At 53.5% G+C, this 17,592-nt stretch overlaps 1 protein-coding gene and 1 long non-coding RNA gene across 4 annotated transcripts in view; one reads left to right on the top strand and one right to left on the bottom strand.

The window, feature by feature from the left end:
• Positions 1 to 13,177, bottom strand: part of IRX2 (iroquois homeobox 2) — a 37,765-nt gene extending 24,588 nt beyond the window's left edge. Inside the window, exons 1-5 of one of the 2 annotated variants that reach the window (XM_070411968.1) lie at positions 12,758 to 13,170; positions 10,996 to 11,398; positions 9,975 to 10,688; positions 9,126 to 9,203; positions 7,430 to 8,451 (exon numbers count right to left, since the gene is read on the bottom strand). In XM_070411968.1, the coding sequence (XP_070268069.1) occupies positions 9,151 to 9,203; positions 9,975 to 10,688; positions 10,996 to 11,398; positions 12,758 to 13,000 (1,413 nt within the window). In that variant the 5' untranslated portion in view covers positions 13,001 to 13,170 and the 3' untranslated portion in view covers positions 7,430 to 8,451; positions 9,126 to 9,150. Of the gene's footprint in view, positions 1 to 7,429; positions 8,452 to 9,125; positions 9,204 to 9,974; positions 10,689 to 10,995; positions 11,399 to 12,757 lie in introns of those variants that run through there. The other variant, XM_070411969.1, reaches the window with a different exon arrangement.
• Positions 13,178 to 13,510: 333 nt separating this feature from the next.
• Positions 13,511 to 16,915, top strand: LOC139008582 (uncharacterized). Of its 2 annotated transcripts, XR_011471163.1 has the most exons (5): positions 13,511 to 13,795; positions 14,009 to 14,061; positions 14,225 to 14,342; positions 14,452 to 14,553; positions 16,483 to 16,915. It is a non-coding gene; the product is annotated as an uncharacterized lncRNA (long non-coding RNA). The 2 variants fall into 2 exon arrangements; XR_011471162.1 differs by having other exon boundaries at positions 13,511 to 14,061.
• Positions 16,916 to 17,592: the final 677 nt, after the last annotated feature.

Below are 17,592 nucleotides of genomic sequence, written 5' to 3'. Positions count from 1 at the left end.
GTTTAGAACCATCACTGGGTTTCTGCCAGTAGCATTTTCAACCTCAGAGTCACAGGCTGAGTGCCCTGGCCTGGGGGGTGCCAGCCCTGCAGCCCCAGCCCCAGGAGCTAGCCTTCCTGTTTACTGTGCCTGGTGTGCACTGTGCACCTGAACACTTGACGATCATACAGTCAGTAGAAATTGTTTACAGTATAACTCCCGTGAGGGTCTGTCTCCAGCTTTATCTTCTTTCAAAGCACAGCTTTAACCCAGCCTCTTTCTTTAGAAAACATCCACCCCACCAAAATGTTAAACTGTCTCTCTCATCCTGGCTTGGGCTCAAATTCACACCCCCACTCCCACCCCCATCCCCAGCCAGACGCCCTTCTGGAGGAGGCAAATACACAGGGTTAAGCCCTTCCAGTAACCCCTGTTTATTTCTGGGCCCATTACCACCAAGGGCACTTTTATTTGAGGGGCTGAATATCACATAATTATGAAACAAATGTTTTTTTCACTGCTTGAGAGCCAGGAAGAATAAACCTGGAACCCGCCTGAGCCTCCTGTTTAAATAAACTAATGTCATCGCTTGGTAGGCAAGGAACCTGATCTTGCCCCATTTGAATTGAGCCCCCCTCCTCCGCCTGCCAGCCTCGGGGAGCTAGTCCCAGGGCACCCATCTGTCCCCCATTCCTCCATCTTGGCTCTGTGGACCCCCAGGGATCTGTTACCCCCAGTGTAATTGGGGGTAGGATAGGGCTGAGTTACCTCAGGGCCACAACTTCCCACAGATCAACAACAGTGCTCCCCCAAAGGTTACCAAGCACACCATCACCCCAGATCCTATCCTCACCTGCCCTCAGCCCCAACCCAGGGCCTCCTCTGTGGCCTCCTATAGGTCCTACAATCAAGGATCCTCTCCAACCTGTGGGAGATGTAGCTCCTAGGGTCCTGCACCTGACCTACCAGCGCTGACCTCCCAGTTCAAAAGAATTTGCCTATCCGGGTCCCATGAAGAAAAGGGTGGGGAAGGGGCTGGGTTGGAGAAAAGAATCAGATGTTCAGATAACATTTCCCCCTGATTCTGTAGCCTGCCCTTGGGGGCCTGTCGCAGGGCGAAACCCAGGCGATCTAGAGTGCTCGCGGGCGCCCCCACCCGGGCCGCGGACTGCACTGCGTCCACGTTGGCTCAGTCACCACCTCCACGAAGCCCTCCAGCCGTCTTTTTTAGGAGAAGCGCAGAGAGGTAAGGAGTGTGTCGAGGTGACTACATTCGTGTTGTGGAGCCCTGACATGTCTGGAAAATTTTCCTTAAAAAGAGAAACGTCACTGGCCACTCGCCTGAGGAAGTCCTGCGGAGACGCCAGAGGCTCACTCCCGGCTCTCGCTCCGTTTGTCTAAGGGCGTCCCCGCGGACGCCGCTCGCGAGGCCGTCCTCAAAAACCCTGCTCTGCGCGGTCCCCGTGGTCACTGCCCGCCGCGGGGCCGTCGGGGCCTTGCAGGAAAACGTGTGCGAACCGAACGGCAGCTACAAGAGTGTGTGTGCCGCTGCCCCGCTCGACGAAATGGGGTGCACGCAGCGGGAATTAGGAAAGGAAGGGGACAAGGAGGAAGGCGGGAGGAAGGTGCCCCGTCCTGGACGCGTGGGGGGCTGCAGAGGAGAGCTGTCCCCCCAACCTGCGTGATTGCCTCCAGCTCAACCTAGGAAGCCACCAGGCTTTCGGTTCGCGGCGGCGGCCCGCGGGGTCCCTCCGCCGCGCAACCCCCGCCTCCGCGCGCAGTGGGGCCGGGTACCCAACCAGCACTCCCGGGAGCGGGTCTGGATACCTCGAACCACCCCCACCCCCAGAGACTGGAGGCCGGGAAGCGGTGAAAGAAAGGGAAGCAGGGGAGTTGCTGAGGGGGGGAGCTCCAGAGAAGGGCCTGGGAGATGCGAGCACAGAAAAGAGCCTGACTGGGGCCAGGAGCTGGATTGAGGGAGCCCGAGGAGGGCCCCGTTGGGGGTCACTTGAATGCAGCCTGGGGCGGGAGTGGGGGAGCCTCGCGTGGGGCCTCCTCCAGGAGCTCGGTCCTACAGGCATGTCGGTGGCGGGAGCTTGGGGACCCCAGACGCCCTCTCCCTTCGAAGGGAAGGAGGCCTGACAGTGGCGGGAGAACATCAGCAGGCGCTGGTCCGCCGGGCCCTGGGGGCGCAGCCTCCTGCAGGGAGTTTCCCAGTGTCCGGCTCTGCCCTCTCCTCCACGCCCCGCCCCCCGCCCCCCCCCACACACACCGGCCACCCTGGCCAAGCGCTCCCAGCTGCGACCTCGCGGCGACGCGAGCCGGTTGTCCACTCTGCCTTGTCCTGCTGCTGCTTGGTCACCCGCCTAAGTCCGGTCGCTGCCTTTCAGGGCCCCCTTAGGACCAATGAAGCGCACACGTGGCGGCGCTGCGCTGGCGGGCGCAGGACAGGCATGGGTCTGGGGGTGTACGCTGAAGGATGTCCCAGCTCGGCCGGCCCAGGGCACTGGAGAGCTGGGGGGGGGGGGGGGCAGGGGGCGGGCAGTTCCCTGTGGAAATGATTACAGTTATGTGGGAACAAAATACGCGCGCTCGGAGCCCAGCCTTAAGGAGGCTCGGGCACCAGGGCTCCCCGGGATAAGGTGGGCAGGGAGCAGGCCCACCGCGATCGGCGGGCTCCTCCGGCGCCCGTACCTTTGCCCACGGCCGCTGGCGTTTGGAAGGCATAAGGGCGACAGCGGTGACAACCTAGGTCTTCCTTCCGCGCCGCGGAGCGGCTCCCAGGGCTGACACTGCCTCTCTCCTCCACGCCTCTCCGGCACCGAGCGGCCGCCCCGCCTCCCGGGCCACCTACTTGTCCTCAGCTAACCTCCTACTTCACCCCCCAACCTTCCGAGGAATCCCTTCCGCGCGGCCTCGGGCGGTAGGTGAGGTGGGAGCGGAGTACACTCGGGACCTGCACCCGCGCTGAGCGAAAGCAGAGCGCCCTTCCCATCCGCAGGCCAGACCGCCGCCCTGCCAGAGTTAGCGCGGCCTGGAAACCGGAGTTTGCAGGGTCCTCCCCGGCCCACCCGTCCCCTATTAGAATAAGTCAGGGGTTAAATGTCCGCTTTGCCCTTTCTCTTGATCTTGGGGGGAAGGCAAGAAGTGCTGGCACCTTTCTAGACCTCAGACCTGCGCTGCTGCAAGCAGTCCCAGCCCCTCTAACTTTGATCAGCCTTATTAATTCCAGCTGCGCCCTATTTGTTTGTCATTTTCCCCTTTTCCTCTAGAATCATTATTTATGGCAGGGAGGGGGGAAAAAGGTGCGGTGTGGTAGAATGGAGACAGGCAAGGGATGTCTGCGAACAGGAGGGTGAATGTGAGTGTTTTCCCTAAAGGTCATCAAAAAGGAGGGGCCCAGAGGGCCTGGTCTCCAGGTTCATTACTCAAAAGCATTAACTAATTACCGGATCAGAGAAAAGAAAAAATAAATATGAAAATAACCAAAGGTAATTATAGCCCTGTTGTTGACACTAAAGATTAATAATTGATCAGGAGTTACACAGGATAAATTGTCAATTTATCTCCCCACAAGGATGCACGTGCTTGTGTAGCATTGTTTTGTTTCTTCCCTGTGGGCATTTCCCATGGAGATCAACTCCGTTCACATTGGGAGGCAGCCCCAAACCTCACAGTCGCTTCTTTAAGAATATTACATTTCATTTGTCTTCAGTTTCTTATGGAACAAAGTTACTTTGGGACACCTTAAAAACAAACAACTTTTCCCTTTTACCTTGGGGCCAAACTTAAAAACATTCTTCCTCTTTCCTTGTTCCTGGGATTGCACAGAACAGAGGAGAGTGATTTCATAACTCACTTCATTTTTATTACATTACCATTATAGTCTTCCTTTATAACATCTTCAATCTCTACCTTTCTTAGAAAGAGGGAGACCGCTCTGTCCTCAGGAGAGGGAACACAGGCCTCCGCTGTGTGTGTTGGGGGGGGGGGGGGGGGCGCGGGGGGAGTGTTAGTGGAGACTCTCTTTGCAGGAGTAGCAGATGAAGCATGCAAATAGGGGGTGTTTGCAGGTAAAACTGGGGTTATAGGTTTCTTCTCCCTCTCCCACCAAAGGCTGAAGTCCAAGTGCATATCATCAGATACCATTTCCCTAGAGTTCCAGCCAAACCAAAGGGGAGGGCTGGCCCGTGCTTTCATTATGGCCAATAGAAAGTAATTTTCAGCAACTGGAAAATTATATTGTCATAGATTACTTCTTCTTATAATAAATCTTTAAAATATCTGCAGGGATTTGTCACATAAAGGTTTGAAAAACACATCAAAGGGACATGTCTCCTTTGCAATATGTAGAAATTCAAATGGTGTTAATCATAATAGCCACGTATCACAAACGTGTATTGTTCCCAAGATTGCCTCTTGGGTTAACACATTTTAAAAATGCTTGAAATGTTATATTTTGTAAAACAGTTAAAAACACATATTTAAAGATCTATTTAAATCCTTAATTTGTAGTAAAAAAAAAAAAAAAGGACGTTTTCCTTGAGATTTCAATGCACTGGATAACTAAAGAAAACCTACACGGTGGATAATCATTGTATATTGCTTTGCTACTCAGGAGAACTTGCTAAAAATTCAGTGTATTTAAATTTGAAAAGGGTTGACTCTAAAAAGAGAAATTGGCTTGGAATGTTTTTAAACTTATGTATGTCTGTTTACCTCAACTCTAGCAGTGGAAGTTTAGGGCACATTTATAACGAAACATTAAAACATGAAAAGTCCCCTTTACTCTTTTAGCCTTTTTAATAAATAATTTAGTGCAATTTTAAATGACCCTAAAACCCGGGTTTTGCGCGCGGCTGCTGCATTCCTGTGTCTTGTGGGAATTTGTTTGTTTGTTTGTTTTGCAGTGGTTTGCACCGCGCAGAGTCCCCAGATACCTGATCAACGCGTGCATAGCGTAGCCCGCGTGAGCTCCAGCGGCCCGCGAGGGGGTGCAGGCAGGCGCCCCCTGGACTCCAGGCAGCGCAGACAGGCCCCAGTCCTCGCCCTCCGCTCCGCCCCTCCCCTCCTGCCTCGCATCAGACAAAGGTGGATGAAGTTCTTTTCAAGTTTCAAAGGCAGTGGCTGGGCAGCTTTGCAGAAACAATAACTCTTTTATTGGGAACAAATGTTGACATTTGATGGGCGCGGGAGGCAGCGGCCGCCGGGCATGCGCTCGCGGTGCTCTGGGCAGCGCAGGGCCTCCTGGCCCACCTGAGATTAAAGCGCAAATTCCGATAAATCAGCTCTAATGAACCCCGGACTGCAGAGGGCAGAGGGGCCACGAAGCCCGGAGTGTGATCAGGCCAGCACCCAGCCGCTTGCGTGGCTCCGGTTCCCCGTGTGCCCGCCTCCGGGAACAACTGCACATGGCTGGCGACTATATTTTTAATTAACTAGATTTTAAAGCAAAAATAAAATTAGACCCCATTAATCCTTCCCCAATGAAAGATACCTCCTCACCCCCACCTCCCTTCATCTTAACTAAAGATCTGCATGGCGAAGAGCTCATAAATCACTCGGCATTTCTTTAAAAAGATCCCTCTAAACACCTGCAGGTTTTATGTTCTTAGTGTACATTTAAAAATCAAGTTCTCCAGGAAGAAATCCAGGTCAGGAGGCAGGGTGGGTAAGTTATGGAAATCTCTGATAATTTGTTGGGCATATAAACATCAAAGGGCTAATCTCCTGAGCTGCTTTGAGTTTTCACCAATTGAAAGGTGCAGTTGTCCCTGAGAATGGGGTCTGTCTGGGGTGTGTGCCTGTGTGGGGGGATGTATCACATGTCCAGGTAACACAATCTTCTGCTCCAAAGGGAGGCAGCTTTTATCCAGGCTTCAATTTCTGAACATATGCACGGAGATCAATTTTTGCTGGGGTTTTCTACTCGCACTCTCCACACTTTAGGAGATGGAGTGTCTCCAGTGCTGCATCTTAATGAGGTTGTATGGTCTTTCAGCGTTTAATTTGTTAAATATTGTTAACTTTCATCCTTTTCACTAGAGTCTTCAAAATACTCAACTTAGAATATTACATAAAACAGAGATATTGCCGCCATGTGTGTTGTATTCCCCGCCGATTTAGGAAAGATGGCTAATATTAATAAAAGCCAACGACTTATCAGCTTCATACTGTAATCTAAAAATGCTATCTGCTGGGCGGGGTTGGGGGGGGGAATCATTATCTTCACAGAAATTCTATGAGGTTTTATGTCTCAAACAAAAACAAGCAAAGACGCTCCCAGCAGCTCCCTGTAACTTCCACAGATGGGCATTTGTTTTCCTCCAGACACTGCCCCAGTGGCCAGGCGCCCATGTGAACACCCCTCCTGTCCCTGAGAGAGAGCTCAGCTCCAAACCTCTCCTCATCTATTACTAGGGGAGGCAGGAAGGAGAGAAAAAGAGTTCTGGACCCCAAATATTCACTTTAAGTCTAACCTCCAAATGGTTATATATCCAAAGCCAACAAAATGCCTAAGAAGTCACAGAAAACCGAAAACTGAATCTGCTCCTTTCCTCCACAAACCACAACCGCTCCTCCCACGGCCCAGTCAGTGTCCAGTTCACAGCCTCCTAGCTTTGCCTCAAGTACCCAAGATTACTTTCAAATACCCTTTCTAACAAGACCCCAGCAAGAGGCCACTAATTTCTACAGCACAAAAAGCCACTGGAGAGAGATCCGTTTGTCAATATCAAGCGGTCCAGCAATTTCCCATCCTCAGACACATGGGCCTATCTGAGCTGGCAGATGTTTAGACAAGATTTTATAAATTGTTCAATATCAGCCCATAATGAACCCCAACTGACCATTCCAAAGCAGCTAAAAGCACCCGGGACGTCCCCCGCTGGGATGCAATAATGTGCTCATGCTGCAGCATTATTAATCACGGAATAAAATAGATGAACCTCTTGAAAAATAAGTGTATGATTGATTAAAGGGCAATCTGAGGAGCTATTATTCTTGTTTTATAACCGTAAGTTATATTCACTCAATTTATCTTTGCAGAGGAAATAAATGATTGTTCATTTCTTTTCTGAAATTATATTATATGGATATCCATATAATTTTGCTGAAAATTAAAGTGACAGGTTTCCTGCTTTTATGATACTAATCAAAGGAAATATGTTACTTGCCTACAAATTCTAGACTTGTCCTATAATTAGATAGTGAGTAACACAATAATGAGGCAATAGTCTAAGGGTGTTTAAGCTTTTCTTTTCCCCCAGGGTAAGGGTAAGAGCCACTGAGAGGAAAATAAATCTCTCCTCCCAGTTTTCACCTTGTGTTTAATGTGAGTTATACGAAAAGCAGAGTGAAGAAGTCATTCAATAAATCTGAATAATCTATGCCAATTTGGATAATTTCGGCTTTAAAGTTATTTAAAATAAATAATCATTTCCATCAGTAATTTATGGTGGGGGTGTAACTCTTTATTATCCATGTTACCACAATTTTCCAGTTTACTTTACTGAGGAGGTAATAAATAAATATTAAATGGATCCTAAAGCACAGGGGTGTCAGATCATTTTATTTTGCCAAGCTTAAAAAATATTTACACTAACAAGTATTTTGCATATTCAGGGCACAAGATTTTAATTTCCTTGCAATACATGTGTATATGAAGAACCTAAAAATCACAGATATCTCCCTACTGCTTATTTCTCTTCCATCTGCCTTTTTTTATGAGCAGAAAGGGGAGGTTATTTTACACATTATCTTTAAAAAGCCTGAGGTCAGATCACCTGGGGTGGGGACTGCTGTCACTATATCCCTGGGGCTCTCTACCCAAAGCACTCTTTTAAGAAAAAGGAGCCCCAAACACCATGTTGCTGTAGTCTAGTCTGTTTTTATTTACAATTTAAGATATAAATTAGTAAAGAATTATTGTTAAACAACCAACAAAGATTGTATAACCAGCAATGTTCAAATAAAAACCAGGCAGAATTTATTTACAAAAAGTTTAGATTCCATTGCAATACAACTTGCATAAATTACTAGAAGCTTTATATCATTATAAAAATAAATATCAAATTTGTTTCCACTTTTTAAGTACTCAAGTTCTTCAATCACGTTTTATTTCTACTGTGTACATCTTTTACAAATAAATTTTACAGTAAATCCTATCACACCTATAGCATATATACCGTGGCAATGAAGTGATCAATTCAAGATATCCTGAGAAAAAAGATTGTTTTCAAAAGTCACACATACATTGGGGAAGCTATACTATGCCAACAAATTCACGTCTATCCAACAAAAGTCTGTTCAGTTCGGTTAGTCTGAGTTGACAGTGCTCTGCGGCTCCTTCCTTTACAGTGGCACAAGATGCGGTCCGGGTGAGCGCGGCTTTTTACGTCTGTGTATTTATGAACTTGGGAAAAAAGAATGGCCTGCTGACTTTTTTTTTTCCAAAGCAATTGTGACACCTACCTGTGGACCAAGGAAAAAACCAAATCATCCCAAATCTTTCAGTTTCACACCAACATCATCACATTATAAAAAGGAGTCATCTGAAAGGGTTCGGCCTCTTTCCCACCTTTAAGAAGTGAAATAAGTAATTTTTCCTATTTGTAAAATAGGTATTTTTTTAAACTGCTGTGAGCCAGAGGATCTGCAGGGTCCTATTGAGTCCATCTGGACTGGGGGGGGAGGGGCCTGATAATAGAGGAGTGCTTCTTGTCTCTCAGTCTTACTATGCAAACATCATCTAGAAAGGTTTCTGATACCAAGTTTCAGTAACACTAGCTCATCAAAGCAAGTGTCTATTCTGTGTCTAGTGTAGCAAAAGCACTCCATATTGCACACAAATTCCCAGATTGAGAAATATATGTGTATATATATATATATATATATATAGAGAGAGAGAGAGAGAGAGAGAGAGAGAGAGAGGGATTCTTCAAAGCAGAACTTGAGCAAAAGAAGAGGGACATTATAAAAGAGAACAACTCCTCTCCCACTTAAAGGAAAAAAAGACCAAGAAGATTGCAATGCTGTCTTCAGACCCCATGACAAGAAGCAAGAAATAGACATTAAGCAAGTTTTCAGAGCAATTGGTGCAGGGAGGCTCCCCCAGGGTGGGCAGAAACACCAGGGGGCCCACTTACTTGTATTGCTGTACACACGGCCCTTCTATAGGTAGGACTGGATGCCCCCACCAACCACGGTGCAGCCCTCACTGGCATCTGTCAGGGGAGGGGGCAGTTAGTCAGAACCAACCCCGTAGCCATCTATCTCCCAGACAGCAGCACAGCCACCAGCCCGCACACCCAGGAAGCCTGCTCCCTGTATGGGGCCAACAGTAAGAGGAACCTGAGTGTCCACCACCACTGTGTCAGAGGCAGATTTTGGTCACATTTCTGAGTTCTTATTTTTTTTTTTACCCCCTTGAGCTCCTTTTACAGGTCTTATCAGCTCAAGTCTGAATTATGAGCAACAGAGGCAATATAGAGAAAGGGAGAGGAAGGAATAAGGCTCCGGTTTCCTATTTTGAAGAATTAAGGCCTCTGGGAATAACTGGAACGTTTTGCTTCCTTCCAGCCAAAGGCAGAAGGAGAGACTATTAACAACAGAACACACCAAAGCCGAAGCTCAGTGGCGGGGAGACAAACTACAATTCGAATTTCGTGACAGTCTGTGCTTGACAAACTAAAACTAGCTGCCCTGGCCATCATAATAAATACATAAATAGGAAATAATAATGAGAGGGGTCTCATTATGGATCACTTGGCCCTTCCCACCTCTTTTTGGAGTCATTACCCCCACCCCCCTTCACTTCTCCTAACTTTTAGTCTAAGTGTGGTGCATTCTGTGTTTTTCCTTTCTCTTCTAAGTGACAAAGGTTCCCCCTGCACATCCACAGGTCTCCCAGCCCCTTCCCCGGTCCCTTGGGAGTGCTGACTATCCGGGCCCTGCTGGCTGTCCCTCCCAGAGGACCCGTGGCCCCAGCAGCCTACCTTTCTTGGGCTCATAGCTGCCGCCCGGGGGCCGGTAATGGGACTCCAGCGGATGCGTGCCTGCCTTGCCCGCGTCGCTGGCCGCCTTGGGCGCCGCGTGCAGCGCCTCTCCTGGGCCCGAGGACGCCGCGTTGTACCGCAGGAGCCCCTGGCCCTGCAGCGCCGCGTTCAAGTTCCCGTAATTTGTGTAGTTGCCATAGAAGGGCGACGTGTAGTAGAGGTGGCGGCCGAGCAGCGGGGACGCGGGGTAGGGAGAGCCTCCGGGTGGCGCCCCCGACGAGGCCGGCGCTGCGGCCGCGGGCAGCCCCGGCGGCGCGCAGCCCGGGCCCACGCTTGGCTGCTTGAGGTCCGACGTGGCGATCTCTGCCAGAGACCACAGCTTGGGCTTGCTGGCGGGCTGTGGCGCGCCCGGCGACGTCCGGCTGCCCAGGGGGGTCTTGCCACCACCGCCACCGCGGGGCGCGGCCTCGGGCGGAGGGCTCAGCAACGGCGCCTCCACGCCGGTGAGCGGCGACGAGGTCACGGCTTTGGATGGCGCCAGGTCCCGCTCGCCCTCCTCCTCGTCCTCTTCGTCGTCCTCCAGGTCGTCATACTTATCCTTGCACTCTGAGCCCGATTCGCACAAGGGGTCCCCGGCGCGGCAAGGCAGCTTCTCCCCGTCCGACTCCGCAGAGCAGGAGTGATCCGTGAGCGAGTCGACGTGCAGGCTGATCCCTGTGGGGACGCGGGCACCGTCTGTGGCACGTGGGGCAGCCGGGGCACCTGGGACCCCTCTGCCCCCACGTCCCAGTGTACCAGGCCCTCCCCATAAGATTCCTCACCTCCACCCAGAACCTACCAAGGCCTATGGGGAGCATGGCCTCCCTGAAAAGCACCCCGAGGAATCTTTAGGCCCTCTAGCTGCCAGACCCACTCCTTGCCAGGCGGCTGTAAGGCCAGCAGCATCCTCCCCTCCCTCAGCTCTGCGCCCCGCCTGGGAAGAAAACTCCCCTGGACTTCCAGCCCACCAGGTCTCGCTCACCTTCGTCCTCCGCCGATGTCTCGGTGCCCTCCTGCGACTTATCCAGACTCTCCTTGTTCCTGGCCGCGTCACCCTCCTCCTCGTCTTCATCCTCGCTTTTGTTCCTCGGGGCCCACGTCATCTTGTTCTCCTTCTTGAGGCGCCGGCGCGCGTTGGCGAACCAGGTGGAGACCTGCGTGAGGGTCATCTTGGTGATGATGGCCAGCATGATCTTCTCGCCCTTGGTGGGGTAGGGGTTCTTGCGGTGCTCGTTGAGCCAGGCCTTGAGCGTGGCCGTGGCATCCCGCGTGGCGTTCTTGCGGTACGCTGGGTCATTGAGCTGGTACGGGTAGGCCGCGCTGCCATACGGATGATAGCTGATGGCGCCCGTCATCCCCGTCGTGTGCGCGTCGTAGGGCGCGCCCTGGAACCGACAAGAGCCCGAGTGAGTGGAGTACGCGGGGACCTGGCAGGCAACCTCCAAAGGCAACCCCACGGCCCGCCCGTGGCCGCCTTTCCCACGGTGAGTCTCCCGCGGTGGGGCCGCGCTTCCCGCAGCAGCAGAGCAGAAAACAAAACAAAACGAAACAAAACAAAACAAAAAAAACGCAGCGGGTTATTAAGGCCAGCTGTTGATCACAAAAAGCGCTGCAGTTTTATTCCCGAATTTTTGAACTATTTCACTTTCCTAAAATGGTATATCTTCCTCTGCAAATTCCCTGGGCCGCGAGTATAGACGCACGCAAACACGCAGGGCCGAAGGTAGTTTCTTGATATCTAAATTTTTCTGGATTCTCAAGCACTGAAGCCTCCCCCTTACCCCGCCCTTATATGGTTAAAAAATCGCCCCAGCCCCTGCTCCGCCATTCACCAGTCCAAAGCTCCGCAAATCCAATTTGCAACTCAGAAGCCAGTCACCGTTTCGAATTCTTCAAATACGCGGCAATTAGCATTTTAATTCAGCCTTTAACGTTTAAATTTGAGGCTTTTTGCAACCTTCACCAAGGCCCCTGCTACTCGGGCGCTGCCCTGGAATTCCACCGAGGGCGGGCAGTGTCGACCTAAATGCTACCATCGCCCGAAACGCACTCCGCCTCCGGGCCTTGCCAGGAGCAGATCCGAGGCGCGCGGACCAACCCCGGGTACGGGAGCAGGAGCTGCTTTCGGTGCCCAGGCAACCAAGAAGGTACTTGGCGGGCCACAGGCCCGCGGACACGTTTTTCGAAAGCACAGCCTTCGAGACAGTTTAAGAACCAGACCACGTCGGGCAGGGCCGGGCCCCGGAGACCCTGGCAGATGCTTCGCCCCTCCCCCATCCCAGTGACCCCCCCTCCCCCCAAGCCCCGCAAGTAACTAAGCGCCCGCAGCCGCCCCGGAGGTCCTAGTGGCACTGACCCTCGCTCCCCGCGCCAAAAGAAGCGAGCCCCGACCCGCTGTGGACCCCTCGTCCAGCTTCGGTGCCTGAACTAAGGACAAATCACAACAGATCCCGATACCAGCGTAGTCGCACTTTCCAGGCTCTTTGGAAAGTAGCCTTAGGAAGGCGGCGCGGGACACGGGTTCCAGCCGGACTCAGGAACGTTGCCTGCCGGCCGCGATGCCTCTCACCCTGGACTTTTGTCCCGGCCAGCGGCGTGGCAGCCCGAGTCGGTGACGCCGGAGCCACCGCCCACTGCACGTTCCCCGCGCCCCTGTTCGCGGATCCCCAGGCCCCGCTCGACTGCGCTCCGATCTGGGTCCCCAAGCCCGGGTGTCCCGCGTCCCCGCCCGCCCGATTGGTTACCATGTAGGACGGGAAGCCGGCGGCGGCGGCGTCGGCCGAGTACTGCAGCGGGCTGCCGAAGCCGGTGGCCGCCTGCGCCGTGAAGGCCGCCGAGCCCGGGTAAGGGCTGAACGCGGAGCCCGACGCCGAGCGCGCCAGCTCCTCGCTGCGCGGCGCCGCCAGTGCCGACGCGCCGTACGCTGGGCACGAGTAAAGCGCCAGCGAACCGGGCGCCTGATACAGGTAGCCCTGCGGGTAGGACATGGTGGGCGCGGGGCCCGCGTCACGCCGAGCAGCGGGCAGGGCTCACGGAGCCCTCCATCCACGCCCGGCCCGGGCGCGGCGCGGCGGCGGGCGCGGGGGCCGCGGGCCGAGGTAGGCCGGCCCGGGCACTAGCCGGGGCCCACAGGCCGGGGGAGCTGCGGGACGGCGGCGGAGGCGGCGGCAGCGCGGAGCCGGTGGGCGCAGCCGCGCGCCAGGCCGGCGGTCGGGGTTTGGGGGAATCTGAAGTCTGGAGTGAGGAGTTGAGGAAGGAGCGCTCGAGTTTCCGAGGGACATTGGAACGCTGAGCTGTCCGTCACGCGCTCATCTGCATATTCGGGCGCCCGCCCCCTCCCTAGCTCCGCCTGCTAGGCCTCCTCCAGCTGCCTAGCCGCAGCTGGGGGAGGAGCTGGGAGCCTGGAGGGGAGGAGAGGGGATCGGGGAGAAGAGGGAGGCGGGAGCGGGGGAGAAAGGAGGAGGGAGAGACGCGAAGGCTTTTGTGGCGTAGTCGCCTCTCGCGCAGCCCCAGCCCGCGGCCCGCGGCCTCGCAACCTGGCGGGGCCGAGCAGCGCGCCCCGGCGCGCACCCACTCCTACTCGCACGTACTCCCAGCCCCACTCCCCCCTAGCCACCCTTCTTACCCCACCCCTGCCATCCTGTCCCAATCCAGCCACTGACCCGCCCCCCAGATCAGCTCGAAATGATTAGGCTAGAGGCCGCCTGCATTTTGTCCAGGCTGGTCGGCTCGGGGGACGAAGGGCCTGAGCCCCCCTCTTCACCGGGAATAGGCCCACCCAGGTGACTTCCCTCAGGGCCCCAGTGTCCCAGCCGACAGCTTACGGGGTGATGGGGGGCGCTAAACGGTGGCACCTGCGGCCCGGGTCTTCCTGGGGGTGGCGTGCGCGGCTCTCACTTCCACCTTGCTGAGTCTACTCTGCCTCACTGTGGGAGGCGCCCCGCGTGGCCTCGAGTCTGGTCACCTACCCCGCGCCGACCAGCGTGTCCCCGCAGGACCCGGATCCGGGGCGCCTTCGTTGCGAACTGCCTGCCAGGAGCGCCTAGAGGTGAGCTTTCTGCCCCGAAGTCCGTGGTGAAGACTAGGTCCCTGGGTGTTAGCACTTTCGGATGGGAACGTTTTATCACACGCTGCCTGTGCTTCACCATCTAAAGGGTTTTATTTTGTCTTAATAACTTGAGTTCTCTTTCGGCCTGGTGTAAAACACCCAGGGGAATGACTGTCACTGGACAGACGACCTTCTCTGAGAGGACATGAAGCCTCGCTGTCACTTGGGCAGGAAGGAGAAAGCTGGTGGCTCCGGAGCAGTTGGCAGCGCAGGTAGCTCAGGTAACTCGCGGCTCCAGAGGAGCCTCTCGGAGCCCGAGAGAGGCTTAGCTAGGGACGCAGTCTCCGAAAAACCCCACTCCCCATCCCTCTAATACCCTTTCCCCACCAGGGTCCCGCAGAAGTGGAGGCCAGGAATCACCGTAGGGCACTCCCAGGGGCTCCACAGGGAACCTCGTGTGTGCAGGCCTGAATGTCGGCGCCCACCCAACAGGTGCCTCTTCCTCGGGGCCATCTCGGGTGGGTGACCTGTAGGGGGAGAACACCTTAGGCGGGAGCTCCGGCCTACAGCTCCCCTCCTCCCACACCGCTTCCGCCCCCACCCTAGCCCTGTTGGCTCTGCAGCTCGCACAGGGGCCTCTTTTATCGTATCCCGGTATCCAGAGGACTCCGAGTCGCACGGGCGCAGAGCGAGGCTGCAGCGCACGATCGATAGGCTCCAGTCGCCACCGGAACCTTCCAGGCACAGGCTGAGTTTGATCGTCATCGGGTCCAAGGGAACCAGTTGCAGATTGTCTTCCTTGGCCTGCAGGCTTGTAGGGGCGGTCCAGGCAGTTACATTAGCCTCTTCTCCTGCTAACCCCCAACCCATTCGTCCTTCGGTCCTCGCATCCCGGCCCCCCATTGCTCCCCACGCCAGTACTCTTACAAACTACAGCCCTGCCCCCTCTACCCATCGATCTTCACTTTGCCCTCTAGCACAGCACTCCCCCAACCCCCCATTCTCCCACACACACACCACTTCCCACGCACTTCGGGCCACTGCAAGAACCCAGCAGGGGCGGTCCAACAATTTTTCCACCCCAAGTAGGACCTCCGAGTCCAGTGCAGGGCCAATATCAATTATTTTATATCAATTATTGCAGAGTGAAAAGGGAAAGAGAAAGAGAGCCCAAGAGAGGCCCCAGCCACCTTGTGGAGCATGCCACTGACTGGATCTAGGACATTGTTGGTCTTGGGAATTCAGCCAGGGAGAAGCCTTAAAAGAGTCACACACACTTGGATGACAAGCACTGGCAGCAACAGATCAGATTGCAGCCATTCAATTTGCTTCCAATTAAATAGTTTAAGTGAAGAAAATCAGGTCTAACTTTTTATCTTAAAGACTGGCCTTGAGAATTTCCATTTCTAAAGACCAATTCCTGCTGTGGTTTCATTAGCATTTGGGACTGGGCCTCCCACCCATCCCCTTCTCCCCCAATCCGTCTCTGCCTCGGGGCAGAAAAGAAAACAGCGAATTAGTACAAAAACATCCCCAGTTTGGAGCAGGAGCTTAAGCTGGGAATACAGTCGATTTTGACATCAATTAAATATCTAACCAGACAAGTGCACGTGGCTTTGGAGGGTTTCTCCGTCACCCAGGGTGAGTCTCCAGAACACTGCCTGCTCCCTCTCTGCTCAGTGCTGCTGATTCTAAAGACAGCCTCTTCCTGAGTGTATTTTTCCCCCAGCAATTACACTCCTCCACCGAAATCTAAATTTTCCATACTGCTGCCTGCTACTAATAAAAACCGTCTACCTTGCACTATTAAACAGTCGAATCGCACTACATGCCGTTTTTATTGGTAGTGACTGTAGCAAATTAAAATGCCTAGGCAGAGACATTAAAACTCACGGTCTGCATTGTTACTGGAATATATAACTCCGTTTCGATTTAAAGCTCCCTGATTTTGTAAAATCACTTTTCCTTTTCTTAGATTAAAGTTGGCTTGGCTTTCTCTTTGAAAAATCAATCGAAAAGACATGCGGCAAGTGTCGAGGCCAGACTCAGTGGCTCCTGGCACGGCCACCTGCGAGGGTGGCCTGGATTCGCTCGAACTGCGTGCCCAGTCACTGCGGGGAGCGTTGCTCCCAGGGAGCCGGGGCCTGGACGCATCTCTTGTGGGCGCAGAGGGGCGTCGGGCGTGGGGAGAGCGTGGGACGGTCTGGTACTTGGCTACTGCTTCTTTCCAGTTGCCCTCCGAGCTGGAATGGGAGAAATCGGGCAGGCAGGCGAGGCAAACCTAGGAACTCCCTTGACGGCTCCGGCATTGGCAGTTGCGTGGGCCATGTGCACTTCCAGATTTAGGATGGGCCCTCCCCCGCGTATGCATTTTAAAAAAAGAGTTTAACTTGGTCACGTTTTTATTTCTTGTCCCCACAGTGGCCGCTGCATTTAGGACAAGGCGGCGTGGACGTGCGCGTCTCAAGAAGCCGAGTTCCCCACGAGGCCAAGCGCTAAGAAACGCCAGAAACGCGGCCAGGACTTCAGGGCCAACTGGGAAAGCGGCAGTCGCGGGCCCAGGCGCTCTGCAGACGCGGACCTTGCCGGCTGTCTGGCCGCGGGGAGGCCGGAGCGGCGCGGGCCCGAAGTCATGCGCGCGGGCGGCGAGGGGGCGCTGTGGCCCGCGGCTGAGGCCTCGTCCCTGCTGCAGTGGCCCCAGCAACGTTCCAGGCCACCGACGGGCGGCGGGCGCCCCTGCCCTGGCGCGCGACCTACCCCTTTCCACTTAGGTTTAATTCGGCGAAGAAGAACAATTATATCAGGCATTGCAATAAAGCTTACTCCGCATACGACCTTTTCCTCTTTGTCTTATTGCCCTAACCTTCGCTGGACTTTTTGTAAGTTTGGTGAATATTTGAGGGCGTGCGTGTAATTTTTGTTTTTGTTTTTTTTTGTCAATTAAGATTAATACATAGCCCATATGGCTTAGTGGTTGAGCGTCGACCCATGCACCAAGAAGTCACCGGTAGGATTCCAGGTCAGGGCACATGCCTGGGTTGCAGGCTCCTTCCCCAGTACCTGGCTTGCAGGAGGCAGCCCATCAATGTTTCTATCTCTTTCTTCCTCTCTCTCTTTTAAAAAAAATCAATAAAAGCATCTCTTTTTGTTTAAAGTATTACATATGTCTTCTTTTCCCCCAGTTGACACCCCCACCACTAAAAAAACATTTTTTTTAAAAAAGATGAATACATAGATTTCACATGGGTTACCTTTCGTGAGGTAATATTTAAAATATGAGTAATTTCAGTGTATCAAATTGACTGCGTTCCCAATGAAGGCCCCTTTGGTCCCAAGATCCTCCTAGCTGTTTGTAGAGGGCGTGACAGCAAGAAAAAAGGCGAGGAGAGTGAAAAGTGTGGTTCTGCAATTTCCTTTTCCTCTCTCTCTCTCTCTCTCTCTCTCGCTCTCGCTCTCCCTCTCGCTCTCTCTCGAAAACAGAAGTACATGGTTATAAATTGTATAAAAGTTAAGTCCAAATGAAAAGTTTCT

This window comes from Myotis yumanensis, unplaced genomic scaffold (genome assembly GCF_028538775.1).
Source record: "Myotis yumanensis isolate MYYU_CA2020_CCGP unplaced genomic scaffold, mMyoYum1.0.hap1 SCAF_4, whole genome shotgun sequence".
Classification (NCBI taxonomy): domain Eukaryota; kingdom Metazoa; phylum Chordata; class Mammalia; order Chiroptera; family Vespertilionidae; genus Myotis; species Myotis yumanensis.
The sequence above is the reverse complement of the archived record's forward strand: the minus strand, read 5'-3'. Positions and strand labels throughout refer to the sequence as shown.